General features: G+C 41.6%; 1 protein-coding gene across 3 annotated transcripts in view; it reads right to left on the bottom strand.

Annotated features, from left to right (window-relative positions):
- ADAMTSL1 (ADAMTS like 1) overlaps positions 1-14875 on the bottom strand; it is a gene marked incomplete at both ends in the record, with an annotated part of 891527 nt that overhangs the window by 97286 nt on the left and 779366 nt on the right. For all 3 annotated transcript variants that reach the window (XM_081104271.1, XM_081104273.1, XM_081104272.1), the window contains one exon: positions 436-563. In XM_081104271.1, the coding sequence (XP_080960397.1) occupies positions 436-563 (128 nt within the window). The remainder of the gene's footprint in view (positions 1-435; positions 564-14875) is intronic.

A 14875-nucleotide genomic window follows, 5' to 3' on the forward strand; every position in this document is an offset into this window, starting at 1 on the left:
GGGTCTTAAGGTCTTCTTTGCAACGGGTGTAACAAGGAGAAATGACAGGATCCCAAAAGAGCAGTCAATAATCTTAGGTCACAATTGCGTTTCCCAACATGCTACTTACTTGTGCACATCTCCTTTTCTCATGTTCTTTCTGTCTGGAATGTTTTCCCTATCTCTGCTTATAAAAATTCCACTCATCCTAACTCTAAGACCTCCTGGATGGAATGAAATGTCTTTGCACACTCTTTGGTTATCACTTAGAGTACTTATTTCATTCTACCTCCTCCTATACATCACCTCCCTTTAATTATAATTACAGATTACAAGCTTCCTGAAGGCAGGGCATGGATCTCATTTGTCTATGTGTCCCTGGTCCTGCTTGGCACATTGGAGGCACCCACCCAATAATGGTTTCTGAATTGAACTGAACAGGGATTTCCACGTTACCTGCTAACGTTACGGCAATGGAGACAGAGTCATATCCCAAGGCATTTGTGGCGTTACAAGTGTAGAAACCCACATCAGCTTCCACTGGTGCCAGGATCTGTAAGGAATCATCTGGTTGTAGAAGAATCCTGGAACAACAGAAAGAAACATGTAGGCCAGGTCAGTTGAGTCCTTTTTGGAAATCAATATTGGTAAAGCAGGAGGGAACCCAAGTAACATTCAGAATCCTGTTTTAACAAAATGATACTCAGGAACCCAGGCTCTCTTTCCACTGTGATTGCTGGGATTCTGGTAGCAACACTGAATAAGGAGGTTTTGACTGCTTACGCTGCTTGTTGACTACTTGATCTAAATGCTACCAGTGGGAGCAGACAGCACATGTGTCCTAAATACACAGAATGCACCTCAGGGGTGAGAGGGGAGGGAGAATGAATGCTGCAGATGGATCTGGGGAAGTACTAAGGAAAAGACAGTATTATAAAGGAGGAATGGGGCTTAGTTGGATGGGAGAAATAGATAGAGCTTCCATATATGAAGAAAGGCATCTGTTAATATAAACAAGAGAGGTTAATCCCCTAAGAGCCAAGGCTTGGAGGAGGGAGAGAGGAAGCCAAAAATCAAATATCAATGAGAGGATCTTGATGTGTACATTGGAAGGCAATGATATATGTAATTACCTCTCCATTTCAGGTAGTCTTATGTACATCTGTTGTCCTCATTAGTCTGCAAACATTATGGGCACAAAACTCAGATCTTACTTATTATTTTAGTTCCCACAATATTTGGCAGAGGGCCCTCTGTAGAGGAGGTGCCCAGTAGAATGAAGGCAATGCCTACCCTTTGGGGTCATGTAGACTATTCCAGAATAATCACTAGTTCAGACTCTTTGCTTTACTTGAAAAGAATGACAAGAATCAAATTGTAGGTGCCTACCACATGGACTTCAAAACCCATTCCAACCTCATCTTCTATTTTTTCTTCTCTTGACTTAGACCACTTACAAGAACTAACTACTACATCATGGCAGTGAGGCAGATTAATGATTAAGGGTGACTTGAAGCCGATATCTTGGTGACTTGGTGAGGCTGATGATAACTGGAATGTGTTTGTGGAGGTGAGGATCCAGAGGGCAGTTGAGGAGGACACAGTGGGAAGCTCAGAGATCCAGTTCTCGGACCTGGTGGGGCCTTAGGTTGATAAGTCATTCAATAGCACAAAAATGGCTTAGGGTTGGATTTTGTACTATTATCGAGTCAGTCATTTCTACCTTTGTGATTATTCTCAACTCCCTAGTTTCAAAAGGCTCAAAGATCTGGTTGCCTAACATATTAATATCCATTCTTAGAAGGCAAGCAGGTAGCAGGGGCTGTTTTTCAGGAAAGGGAAAAAACCATAAAAATCTCAGGAGAACTCACAAGACTTGGTGATAAAATGAAGACAGGGAGTTGGCTCTTCTGCCTTAGCAACACATTCTCCCCACTGGACAATTCTTTTCTTTCTTCAGTATTGCTCTAGACCAGCGGTTCTCAACCTGTGGGTCGCGACCCCTTTGGCGGTAGAATGACCCTTTCACAGGGGTCACCTAAGACCATCCTGCATATCAGATATTTACATTATGATTCATAACAGTAGCAACATTACAGTTATGAAGTAGCAAGGGAAATAATTTTATTGTTGGGTCACAACATGAGGAACTGTATTTAAAGGGCCAGAAGGTTGAGAACCACTGCTCTACACTCTATGGCATTTACAGTTTGGCACAGCCTCTAGTGAGCTCTCAATTTTTCTGAGGTGGTTGAGGAGTCTGGCACCGAATCAGGCCCCCTCAGCACTACTTTTGGCTTTGGGCCTATTGCATTGCTTATTATTATTTTTATTTTTTTGCATTGCTTATTCTTACCTCCTATCTCAGGGAAGGCAGGGAAGAGAAAAAGCAAGGCTTACATCAATCTCCAATCTAGTTACACATGGGCAGATACAATCAAAAAGTGGGGAAAGAAATAGAAAACCTTGGATGGTTTGTGTTTGCTTCAGTGCCATTCCAGACCATCACTGTGATTACTGGGGACAGTCAAGCTTTTGTGGCATTGAACCAGAGCTGAGGGACGACAGAGGGGCCAGGAGAGACTGTGATAGCACTCATCCAGCCATTCAGTCACTCATCCATCGGCTAGTAGATGTTTTGTCTCAAATAATCACATGTGCACTATTAGTTTATTTCAAAGGAACTAATAAGAGAAAGATGACTATACAATTTACTTATCTTTGGTAAGCCATGCAATATTTAAGTAATAATGTCACTGTTCTAAAGGTATCTTAACAGATATAATAGAGTCTTATTTCCAAATCTCTTTAGATGTTCAGGCTGTTTTAGACTTGAAAAATTACAAATTGACTTTATTAATTAAAACTTTATGATGTCCCAGGAACATGTATGCCTCCATAACAATTTCCAAATGAAAATAAGGACAGCAGGTTTAGGCAAATTTAAATATAACTAACTACTCAGGATAATAGAACTGAGTAGATAACTGTTCAATTTTATCACACTCAAAAGGCATGGATTAAAATTTGTTAAATTCCCAAGTCCACCAGGACAGTTGCCTCCCTAAAACTGGCCCTCTCTCTCTCCTCTACAGAAAGAGTTGTTGAACTGAACATTCAGAGCAGGTCTACTGAACTTTATTTTGGTCCTGCTATGATTTACATAATCACCATGGGAAAATCCCCTCACCTCCCTACATTTCAGTTTATCAATGTCTAAAACCCAGTTGACGTATGTTTTCCTACTCAGCAGAGGGAACTGTTAAAATGAGCTTGATAAGGTACTTCCAGACCATCTTTTGATATTTCAATGACCCTTTCATTGATAATGTTGGACACTTTGAATGGAGGCTTAACCCTGAAGAGGGGTTGGGGATGAGAAGATTTTGAGAAATAAGCAAGAGAGTCATATGATATTGGCCAATTTCCCCCTAGACAACCGATTAGATCTTCATATTCACGGATCATGTTTTTCCCCATAGAACAGCGGTTCTCAACCTGTGGGTCGCGACCCCTTTGGTGGTCGAACGACCCTTTCACAGGGTCGCCTAAGACCATCCTGCATATCACATTTACATTACGATTCATAACAGTAGCAACATTACAGTTATGAAGTAGCAACGAAAATAATTTTATGGTTGGGTCACAACATGAGGAACTGTACTTAAAGGGCCAGAAGGTTGAGAACCACTGCCATAGAACTATTGCCCTTGCCTGATCGCATGCAGAGGATGTAAACTCCTCTCCACTGGGCCTGAACCAACTATGGTTTTAGGTGGGTGTTAGCTTTTGTAGCTGCATGAGTTCCGCCAGGCCCTGGTGCTACTGAGTGAGCCATACTGTGTTCTGCCTGTCTAACGCCTGGAGAAGAATGCTCACAAAGTTGGCAAGGAGAAGGGAGGAGATCCATGACACCGGGCACAAAACCATGTGTCTTAACTAGGATGGGAACAGTGGAAATGGAAAGGAATCTGGGTCTCGAGACTAGCATTTGTATATTCTTTTATTCTGTAAACTGTCTATACAAAGATAAAAAAGCTTAAGTATCTGTCTTCATAAAAACAGTTTTAAATATTGTCTTAAGACAAAATTTACATGGGACAAAATCTAAATTTGTCATGTATTGCATATATACTTATAAATTATTTATATTCACAAAACTGAACTCTTTAGCTCAAGGGTCTGTAGTAATTTGATGGCAGAGTCAGGATTTGAAATAAGGTTTCTTGGACCAGCACTTTGCCCCCAATATATCATGTCTTTAATATGCCCATAAAACTGGTAGACAGGGGTTTGGAAGCTGCCACTAGTGGGCGCAATAGTTCTGAAGAGAGTACCCATGCAGGGCTCTCTAGGAAACATGACAAAGCAAAGGAAAGGGCTTGTTGGGAGAGTGAGGTTTGCTGTAGGCTATCTAGCCTGGCATCTACGGAGAGAGGTTCCTGGAAAAAACATACATTTCCTTTATATTTCAGGCATCTACTCTTATTAATTTAACTTAATTTGTTAGTAGCTGACTTCTGTCAGCTTGTGTTTAGGTTTTGAGTTGGACAGGACTGTTTCAGAATGCACAGGCACAGAAATGTGGTGCTGCTTTCCAAGCAAAACCAGAAAAGATTTCTCTGGGGTTGTTTTGGAATTTAAGGAATCAGAGAATGAGGGGTCATGGAATGGGGCCTAATTAAAACCTACGTAGTAAATGGTACTGTGGTCATATTAGGTATATTAATACTCGCTGCTTTCCTCCCATACCCACACCACACTTTCCTTTTGGTTTACTGAGCTAAAACTTAATGCTTCATTTCTTTGGTCATCCTTTTAACCTGAAAATGAAGGAGCTGTTTTTGCTTTTCTGGTGGCCTTTACTAGTAAGCTTCTAAGCATGACTTCTCAAACACTCTACCAATTAAATGAGGAGCTGTTGAGAGAGTACAAAGAATTGTTTTAGTTACACAGGTAAAGCCCTCATCATCCATGTGAGTAGGATACGGGCAAAGTGCCTGTGGGCCAGTCCTACCAAGTACAGGCTCCTTGAGGTGAAGTTGTTGCCTCTGCATTTGTAATGTACAATGAGAAAGTGCTCTTGTTTGAAAAGAAGGCAACTCTGAGTGTCCAAAAGAAAGTTTATAGCAATTCTGTGAGTGGAGAGGCATCGTGATGCTCTCTGAATCCTTGGTTCAACTGTGAACATCACTGTCTTGTGCAGGCCCACCTCTCATGGTGACTTCCATGACCAACCATGGAAGCTGCTTGGAGGGGAAGCCTTCCCGACTTCACTCAAGAGACACGGAGTCATGTCCTGGTCTTGGGTAAGCCTTCCAATTCTGTGAGCCTCTAAGTCCCGTCTGCAAATTTAGAATAGTACTGACCTCAGAGAGTTCTTATGAGGATCAAATAAAGGAGTACACAGACTCATTCTTACTGTTTTCTAAGTAAAAAGGCTTAAATGTCAGATGCATCTAAAAAATAATATATCTTCGTGGTGCAGGTGGTGGTATCCTATGTTACCATCTTGGAATTCCTCCTTGAAATTTCCAGTTGTCAGAGGACATTTTCAAGCTCTGGACACAGAAATACCCATCTGCTGCATGGGCCATGATTTTGTACCATCTGAGGCCTCTCCCCCTAACAAGTAAGCATTCTAAAACCCATTTTAGGCCTCAATACAGGATTGGAAGCTGGAAATCATAGGTATACCCTTCTTCTCTGTAACCATCTTCTTCATCAGTTCCAACTTACTTGCCCTACATCCCAACACAAACTTATCTCTCTAGTCAAAATGGCACCGTTGACTCTCCTTGTTATTAGCTTGGGGTTGAATTCATGCTCTTTCTCCTCCTGTCTATCCTTCCACATTCTTCCATCCCTTAAGGATGAGTTCAAGTTCTACTTCCTGTGCTACCACAGCCCACCACAATCCCTCCTTTTCCTGTTCTGGTAGAGTTGTTCTGAGCTGTTCTACAGAGCCCTCTCCATTCCACAATGTCTCATGTCTTCAGTTAGATTGTAAACGAAACACTCCAGGACTGGAACTATTTTGCTTCTTTCATAGTTCCCTCTTCAGTATTCTGCAAAATGCTGGCATGCTGAATAAATACTCAATGAACACTTGTTTGGTTACCTTCAGAGCAGTGGAGCTGAAAAGAATCACACTGACAATAGAAGCATACTGGTTATGAGCACAGGCTGAAGGGCCATAGTGGCTGAATTCCAGCCCAGCTGTACCACTTCCCAGCTGTGTAACCTTGGGCATGTAATTTATTTAAGTTCTCAGTGGCACAGTTTCCTCATTTATAGAAGGTGGAAAACTATAGCACCTATCTAGGGTTGCTGGGAATATTCTACATGACTTCAGGTATTTTAAGAACACGGAAAAGTGTCTGACCTATGGTAAAAAAGTGTGGAAGTGCAGGCTATTATTCTGTTGTTGTTGATGTCATCATCAGCTTTGTCATTCACCCTTCATGTCTGAGCCTATGTATTCGGGCTGTTGTGAGAAACATTTTAAAATATATATATATATTTTAATGAATTTCAGAGAGGAAGGGAGAGGGAGAGAGAGAGACAGAAACATTAATGATGACAGAGAACCATTGATCAGCTGCCTCCTGCACGCCCCACACTAGGGATTGAGCCCGCAACCCAGGCATGTGCCCTGACCAGAAATTGAACTGTGTCCTCCTGGTTATAGGTCGACGCTCAACCACTGAGCCTCACCGGCTGGGCAGAAACTGTTTTGACATAGGTAAATAATTGGGAAATAATTGTTCCAAGGACAAAAATGTCAATCGCAGAAATGGGCAGGGTACAAGGGGTTTGCTGTGGGAGGAAGTGAGGGGGGAGCCACGATGCATCTACCTTGGTGGTAGCACTGGGAGTGGGAAAGGGGGCAGAGGCTGGGGCCACATGGCACTGACTGGGCTGGCAACTGCCTCAGTTCTACTCGTGACTCAGGAGTCTCTGAATAAGGACAACTACTTTTTTCCATAACTGTATTAACACTATCAACCAAATACTGAAATCTTAGAACACAAAGGGAAAAAAGCCAGAATCCTGCAATTGCAAAAATGTACATAAATAAGTGTTAAAAAATACGAGTTGGAAAAAAGTAATTTTAAAAGCAAAAAAGCAAAGGGAGGCCATGCAAAGAACATCAGCTCCAAACTCCTAGGAGGTGCTGTTGAGGACTTTTCCTTACAATGAAATACAGATTTATTTTTTTTTCCTGCTTAGGTATTTCTTAGTTAAGCATAGTCAAATCTACCACAGGGGGAGAGTAGGAACTAATATTTGTAAGACAAGTGTATAAGCTTTAGATAATTTTATTCTCACTATCCTGTTACTAGAGTGACCTTAGTCTCCCATTTTAGAGAGGAAGCTAAAGCCCAGTGAAGTAACTTGCTCAGCTAGTGCACAGGGTGGAATCAGGAATGGGGAATGACCTTTGACCTTTTAAAAAAACTGACTATATCCAGGCATCCACTGGGGCCTAATAGGAAGGCATGTGGTTTGGCTTCACTTTTGGTGGGGGCCAATTTGTGCCAAGGTTTGTAGTTCCTTAGGGAAATGGACGATCACTACCAAGAATATTCTGGATTTTAAATGGCTGGAAGGCATGTGGTTTGGCCTCATTTTTGGTGGGGGGCAATTTGTGCCAAGGTTTGTAGTTACTTAGGGAAATGGACAATCACTAACAAGAATATTCTAGATTTTAAATAGCTTGAGGTTGAAGGGGGAAAAATGCTGTGAGAAGAACTCCTCTATGAGCAAGATTTTTTTCTGAAACCAGAAATTATAGTAGCCCAGAGACTTGCAAGGGAAAGTTTTCTTTTGTGCAGATATTTTGGGGAACAGATTTGAGGTTCAGGAAGAGTTTCATATCACCATTTGGCTAGGGCAACTTTTTACAACTTTTGCTGTTTTTAATGTAATAGCCAACTAAAAGTTATTTAATGCCGGAAGCTTCATGATTGGTCCAGGTGGAAGTATAGAAAATATTTTTGGAATGGGAAAGGCCACCTGACCACACATTCTTAACCCTGTCCTAATTCTGCTTGCCAAACTGTTCAGCTTCCTCCTCTTCAGAAATTCATGAAGTCTTGGATTTGCTAATGTGGGTTTTTATCTGCTTACTGGGTAGTTCATTTCAAACTAAAAACCTCTGCATAAAATGACTGACTCAGGACAGGGATCATCAGACTCCAGTCAGCTGTCAGCTGTGTTTGTAAATAAAGTTTTACTGGAATGCAGCCACACTAGTTTCAGTATTTTCTCTCTCTTTCTCTTTTTAAATATATATTTTTATTGATTTCAGAAAGGAAGGGAGAGGGAGAAAGAGATAGAAGCATCAATGATGAGAATCATTGATTGGCTGCCTCCTGCACGCCCCCCACTGGGGATCGAGCCCGCAACCTGGGCATATGCCCTGACCAGGAATCGAACCAGTGACCTCCTGGTTCCTAGGTCGACGCTCTAGTGCTGAGCTACACCCGGCTGGGCTCTTTCTCTTTTTAAATAATATATATTTTAATTGATTTTTAGAGAGGGAGGGAGGGGGAGAAAGAGAGAGGAAGAAACATTGATGTGAGAAAGAAACATCGACAGGTTGCCTCCCATACACACCCCAAACAGGGCTTGAACCTGCAAGCTTAGGTGTGTTCCCTGACCAGGAATCAAACCCGTGACCTTCCCGTGCATGGGACGAAATGCCAATCAACTGAGCCACCTGGCCAAGGCCAGTTTTAGTATTTTCTCTGGCTGCTTTTATGCTTCAGTGGCAGACCCGAGTGGTTGAGCTAGAGATAGGATGGCTAAAGAGTTTTTAAATGTTTACTTTCTGGCCCTTTACAAGAAAAATGTGCTGTCCCTGACCTAGAACATGGAGGAATTTCCACTTGTGGTTTCTTTCAGTGCTTTCCTCATTTATGACAAAAATGTTGCTCTTTCAGAACGCTGCCATTTGCTAGGACCATTTTTCTGGAAAGAATAAGTGAACTGCTTGGGGGACCTTTGGAGACCTACTAGGCTTTCAGAGACTAGCTAGTGCCCGACTCTGAGCTCCACCCGTGCTGCCCAATGGTCACTGATTGTCACATGTCCTCGGATGCTCTCCGCTGCCCGGTTAACCCTGGTCATTTCTGTGACCTTTGCATTCACTCTTCTCTCCTTTTTTTTGCTGAAGCTTATTATTTACTGGGATGGTTCCTTTTTTCCCTGACTTGCTATTCTAACACTTTTCAGCTGGGAAAAACATTTGTCATCCCCATTTCCTTTAGTTCTATAAAGGAAACAAGCCAAACCAAATTGAAATTGGTTTCTTCTTCCTTCCCCATCTGCCCTGCCTTCAGAATTTAGAGTATCTGCAAACTTGGAAACTGCATTTCGTGTGCTTATGACTTATACATCTAGCATTATTCACAACCGTGGTGCTGAAATTGACCCTGGAGGCAATTCCCATCCGATGCTCTCTTCTAGTCTGAGAAGATTCCATCTGTGGATACTCTGTGTTGCCCAAGCCTTCCAAACACTCCTTAATTCATTTCCTATTCAACACCACTTTCGAACATTGTCCAAAGCTTTCTGGAAAGTATTTAAAACACACAGATTTCTTTCCTACCAGATCAGAAATGATAGTAAAAGAATGGTCAGTGGAATACAAGCCTCCTCTCCCGTTGCCTGGATTTAGGCTGACAATTCTCCATCACACTTGTTTTCCTAGATGCCTTTCTATTTCAACTCTTTGAACAGCTGCCTAGGTGTTCCTGTAAATAAGAATAAAGCTCCCTAGTGTGTGATGTCCTGGAAGAGAGTGTGATATATTGGCCCTCTATCCACATGACATGACCTCGATACTGACAAATGAGTACCCATGTGGCCCTGGTATTTTACAGATATTTCTGTTCTTCACACCCTTGCTCATCTGCAGGGCAAGTATGATCATGTGAACTGGAATTTGAGCCTCAGTGGCTATGATTCCAGCCTCATTGTCCTTCTACCACTGTTGACTGTCCTTCGTGCTAACTGATGCACCAATTGGTGAACACAGCATGAATTGGGCAGGCCCAAAATAGAAAAAACACACACATACAAAAACAGAAAAAGGCTTAAGGGTCAAAAGGCAGAACTTTTGGGAGGAAAGGATTAATCTTCATTCAGATTTCCCTCCCAATTTGTAATGCAGCTTCTAGTGCCAATTTTGGAGGAATTTGGCTTTTCTTTTTTGTAATAAAGTCAGCAGTGTCCTTACAGGTATTGTTCCAGAGTTGGATTCAGATGTAGGAACACTGTACATTCAGGGTTGGGCAAAGGTAGGTTTACAATGGTTAGTATGGAAAATAAAACAAGAATTAGTAAATAATAATATAAGAACAAACTCTGTTTTTTACATACTCACAACTCTAAACCTACTTTTGCCTACCCTGTATATTTGTCTGTGCCCCTGGCATTAGATGTGGGGAAGAGTTACTTCAGAGGTCCTTGGCTAGTGTTGTAGTCTAACCAAATGCTAATTGGTGTTAGCTTTTGCCTGAATCTCACCTCAACATGTGGTAGAGAGTAAGATGGCCCAATTCATGTTCAGTGTTTCTACAGCATAACTTAAAGGCAAGAAACTGTTTCATCTTGCTTGTGGTCTAGGGCTCTACACACACACACACACACACACACACACACACTCACTCAAATACACAGGCATAGGGCATCCACACTGTAAATCAGGGGTCCTCAAACTTTTTAAACAGGGGGCCAGTTCACTGTCTCTCAGACCGTTGGAGGGCCGGACTATAGCTTAAAAAAAACAACTATGAACAAATTCCTATGCACACTGCACATATCTTATTTCGAAGTAAAAAAACAAAACAGGAACAAATACAATATTTGTATTTGCATGTGGCCCGCGGGCCGTAGTTTGAGGACCCCTGCTGTAAACATACAGAATAAGAGACACAAACACAGATATAACAGTTATAATGTTTACAAGCGCCTATTACGTGCCTAGCACTGTGCATAGGTATAGCTGGGTATGTATATGTCAAGGTAGAGCAACAAACAGAAAAGGCTTTCCCTCAGATGTGCCAAAATAAAAACAAAAGCCTCATAGATGGAAGCCAGCTGGCAGAAGACTGAATGTTAATTTATGCTGGCCTAGCTGACCCCAATGGCTTCTTTTCAAAACGATGGCAAGTCCATGTATTCAACTGAGGTTAAAAAAATCAATGAAAAGAAATAGATCTTGGAGCCAGACTACTTTGGGTTCAAATCCCAATTCCACGACTTATGGAGTGAATTTAGCATCTCTGTGCTTCTATATCAATACTGGTAAAATGGGGATAGTAACCTCAAAGGGTTATTGTAGGAAGAAATGAATGCCTGTGAAACCATGAGAACAATGCCCAGCTCAAAGCACGTGCTCATGAACTGTTAGCAATGACGATGCTGGCTTCTCCATCGGCCTGGATGCACGTGTTTCAAACTGTACAGTTGCGAGCCAAAGATGCTCAGTTTTCGGAATCTTCTCTCGTGGAGAGCACTTTGGCCAGGCAGGGATGTTTAGCTGGGAGTGGGGATGGCTCTGGAACTCCGCCATAATTGCACATTAGATACTAAAAATCCAGATTATGCAAAAGCAGGCAAACGACATAGCAATTAGGAAATCTCCCTCCTAATCACAGGCATCCATCATCCCTCTGTTCATTCATTCATCAGCTTATCCTGTGTTGAGTGTCTATTATGATCTTGGAATGTCAAGAAAATAAGACTTTCTTAAACATCTGTCCTTGAGGAAGATTAACGTAATACAGAAGGTCATGTGGAAAAACATCTAGCTTATTCTAATGCAACAGTCCCAGGTCTGAGACAGAGTACTGCATAGAGGCTATTGTGTAGGTGGTGGAGGAGGTGGTCTGACCGAGCTTCTGTAAGGAAGGGTAGGCTTAGGCAGACAGAGTGGGTCAGGAGGCCCCAGGTAATTTCATAAATAGCAAGTAATCCAGTACTACCAAAGGGCAGAGCTCAGAGGGGTGAGGTTGGGGGTATGGCAAGAGATGCAGTGAAAGAGGCAGGCAGATATCAGGTGTTCTCTATCATCCGAAGACATTTGGAACTTATCCTCAAGTGATGGCAAGCCATTACAAGGATTTTAAGCATGGACAGTTTTTCCTACAAAGACACATCAAATGATCTAGAGCAGGAATCAGTCAAGTTTTTCTGTGACAGGACAGAGAGTAAATACTTTAGACTTCGAGGGCCACCTACGGGGGTCTCTGTTGTATAGTCTGTTTTCTATTTGTTTTTAAAAATGTAAACACCATTATTTTAATAACACTTTAAATAACCTGGGTTCAAGTCTCAGCTCTACCACTTATTAAGTGCGAGACCTTGAGCAAGTTAACCTAACTGCTCTGGGCTCAATTTCAATGGTTCTTTTAATAACTCTTTTAAAGACATTTTTAATAACCCTTTAAAATATGGAAAAGCACTAACTGTAGTTTACCAATCCCTGGCCCACAGAAGTCAAGTATAGAGCCAGGAGGCTGTTGCAATCATCTAGAGCTGACAAAGGTAAACCAAAGTAGGGGCAGTGAGGACAGAGAAGAGCGCAGGGAAGAAGGAACCACAGAGAAGCTAGAACAGCCTAGAAATATTGTGGCTCAGGAAGCTGGATGGATGGTGTTTACTTTACTGAGCTAGGGTTTCAGGAGTTTAGTTTTAGATATATGGAGTTGACCTATGTGTGGAGCATATGGGTTGGGATGTCCAGTCAATAGTTTTGCATACGAACTTCCCTGTGCCTTAATTTCCTGATCTGAAAATAGAGCAAATTATAATATATCCATTTAGTATGTTATTGTAAAAATTGAGTTAGTATAGCTAAAGAAGTTTTTTAAAAATTCCTGGTATATGGTGAGTGCCATGTAAACATTTAATTAACTCACTCCTAATGCCTTGGCAGGGCCAGACCAAATGATTTTGCGGGCCTTATACGGCCTGCTGCCTGGACATTCCCCACCCCTGTAATCTAAGCCGTCAAGTTTGTGGTCATTTGTTACAGCAGCCCTAGGAAACTAAAACAAAAGGCATAGACAAAGAACAGACAACTCACAGAAGAAATAACAGTCAAGGAATATATACGTGTAAGATGTTTAACCTCACAGAAATGTAAATTAAAACAGAATGAGATCTTTTCTGCCTGATGGATTGGCAGTTATTTTAAAGATAAATAGCATATAGAGTTGGCAAGAGTTTAGGCAGATTCTCTATAAGTAAAAGTATCAACAGGAACTTTTTAAGACAGTTGATTAATTTGGAAATATCTGTCAAAATGTTAAATATGCAGTCTTTAGCCAAGAAATTTCATGCCTAGAAATTTAATATACAGAAATATTAACACAAGTTCAAAGTAATTGGCTACTATGATTTTTTTACAGTATTCTTCTAGTGCAAATGTTCATTAATAGGGGATCGGTTAAATAAATTATGATACAGCCATACAATAAAATACTATGTAACCATTAAGTATAATCTGATAGATCTATATGTACTAACAGGTAAGGAAATTCAAAGTACGTGAAGTTTTTGTTTAAAAAGAAAGCAAGCCATAACCAATTTGACTCAGTGGATAGAGCATCGGCCTGCGGACTCAAGGGTCCCAGGTTCGATTCCGGTCAAGGGCATGCACCTTGGTTGCGGGCACATCCCCAGTAGGGAATGTGCAGGAGGCAGCTGATCAATGTTTCTCTCTCATCGATGTTCCTAACTCTCTATCCCTCTCCCTTCCTCTCTGTAAAAAAGAAAGCAAGATATAGAACAGAACATTATCATTTATGTGAAATTTACATATCTATATATATAAAGTCATAATATGCAAATAGACTGAACAGTGGAACAACTGAACAACCAAAAAAACCAGTCGCTATGACATGCATTGAGCACTAGGGGGGATGCGTGGAAAAAAATAGTTTTGCATATGAGTCTGGGGCTAGGTATATGAGAATCATTGCACACAGGGGAATGTTTGGGACACAGGAGTACTTAGTGTTTATAGAGGGAGACTCCAAGGAAGGAAGATAACAGTTGGGTACAGGAAGAGAAATTCACAAAGACAGCTGAGAAGGAATAACCAGAGACGCAGGGAGCAAACCAAGTATGCGGGGCTTCTGAAGTGGCAAGAACTTGTTTTAGGAAGAAGTGCTTAGCCTGTATCCAGTGTGCAGTGGCACACTGGCTGAAAATCGCTGTTCTGGCATATAAGGTAGCTACGTTAGGGCTAAAAGAGTAATGTTTCAAATGACTCGTGCACCATTAATGCACCAGGCCCATGAGAGAGGCTAGAAAACTTCTCTTCCGATGGGTGACTACCAACTCTTTTAAAATAATAGCAAGTGCATAATTCTACTCTGTGGTTCACCTCCCTCCCTTTCTCTCTCTCAGAACTTCTTAAAGGTGACCCTTGAACCTCAGGTCTCAGAATTACCTGTCATGCTTGTTAAAATGCAAATTATGGGGCCCTGCTGTAGAAAGAATATCTGGGATAGGGTGGAACCATTCAGGAGTGAGCATTTCTAACAAGTTCCTGCTAATATTATGCACATTGATTTTGAGAACCCCTCCCCTATCCACTTTTAAAAGTTTAGAAATCTGCCCTAGCTGGTTTGGCTCAGTGGATAGAGCATCAACTTGCGGACTGAAGGGTCCCGGGTTCAATTCCAGTCAAAGGTACATGCCCGAGTTGCAGGCTCGATCCCCAATTCAGGGCATGTAGAAGGCAGCCAATGATTCTCATTGATGTTTCCATCTCTCTCTTTCTCTCTCTATTCCTCTCTGAAATCAATAAAAATATATCTTTAAAAAAAGTTTAGGAATCTGAAGAGAAGTATTCTGCCTACTGGAGTTTAATACA

Source organism: Myotis nattereri (assembly GCF_964212035.1).
Source record: "Myotis nattereri genome assembly, chromosome: 12".
Taxonomy (NCBI): Eukaryota; Metazoa; Chordata; class Mammalia; order Chiroptera; family Vespertilionidae; genus Myotis; species Myotis nattereri.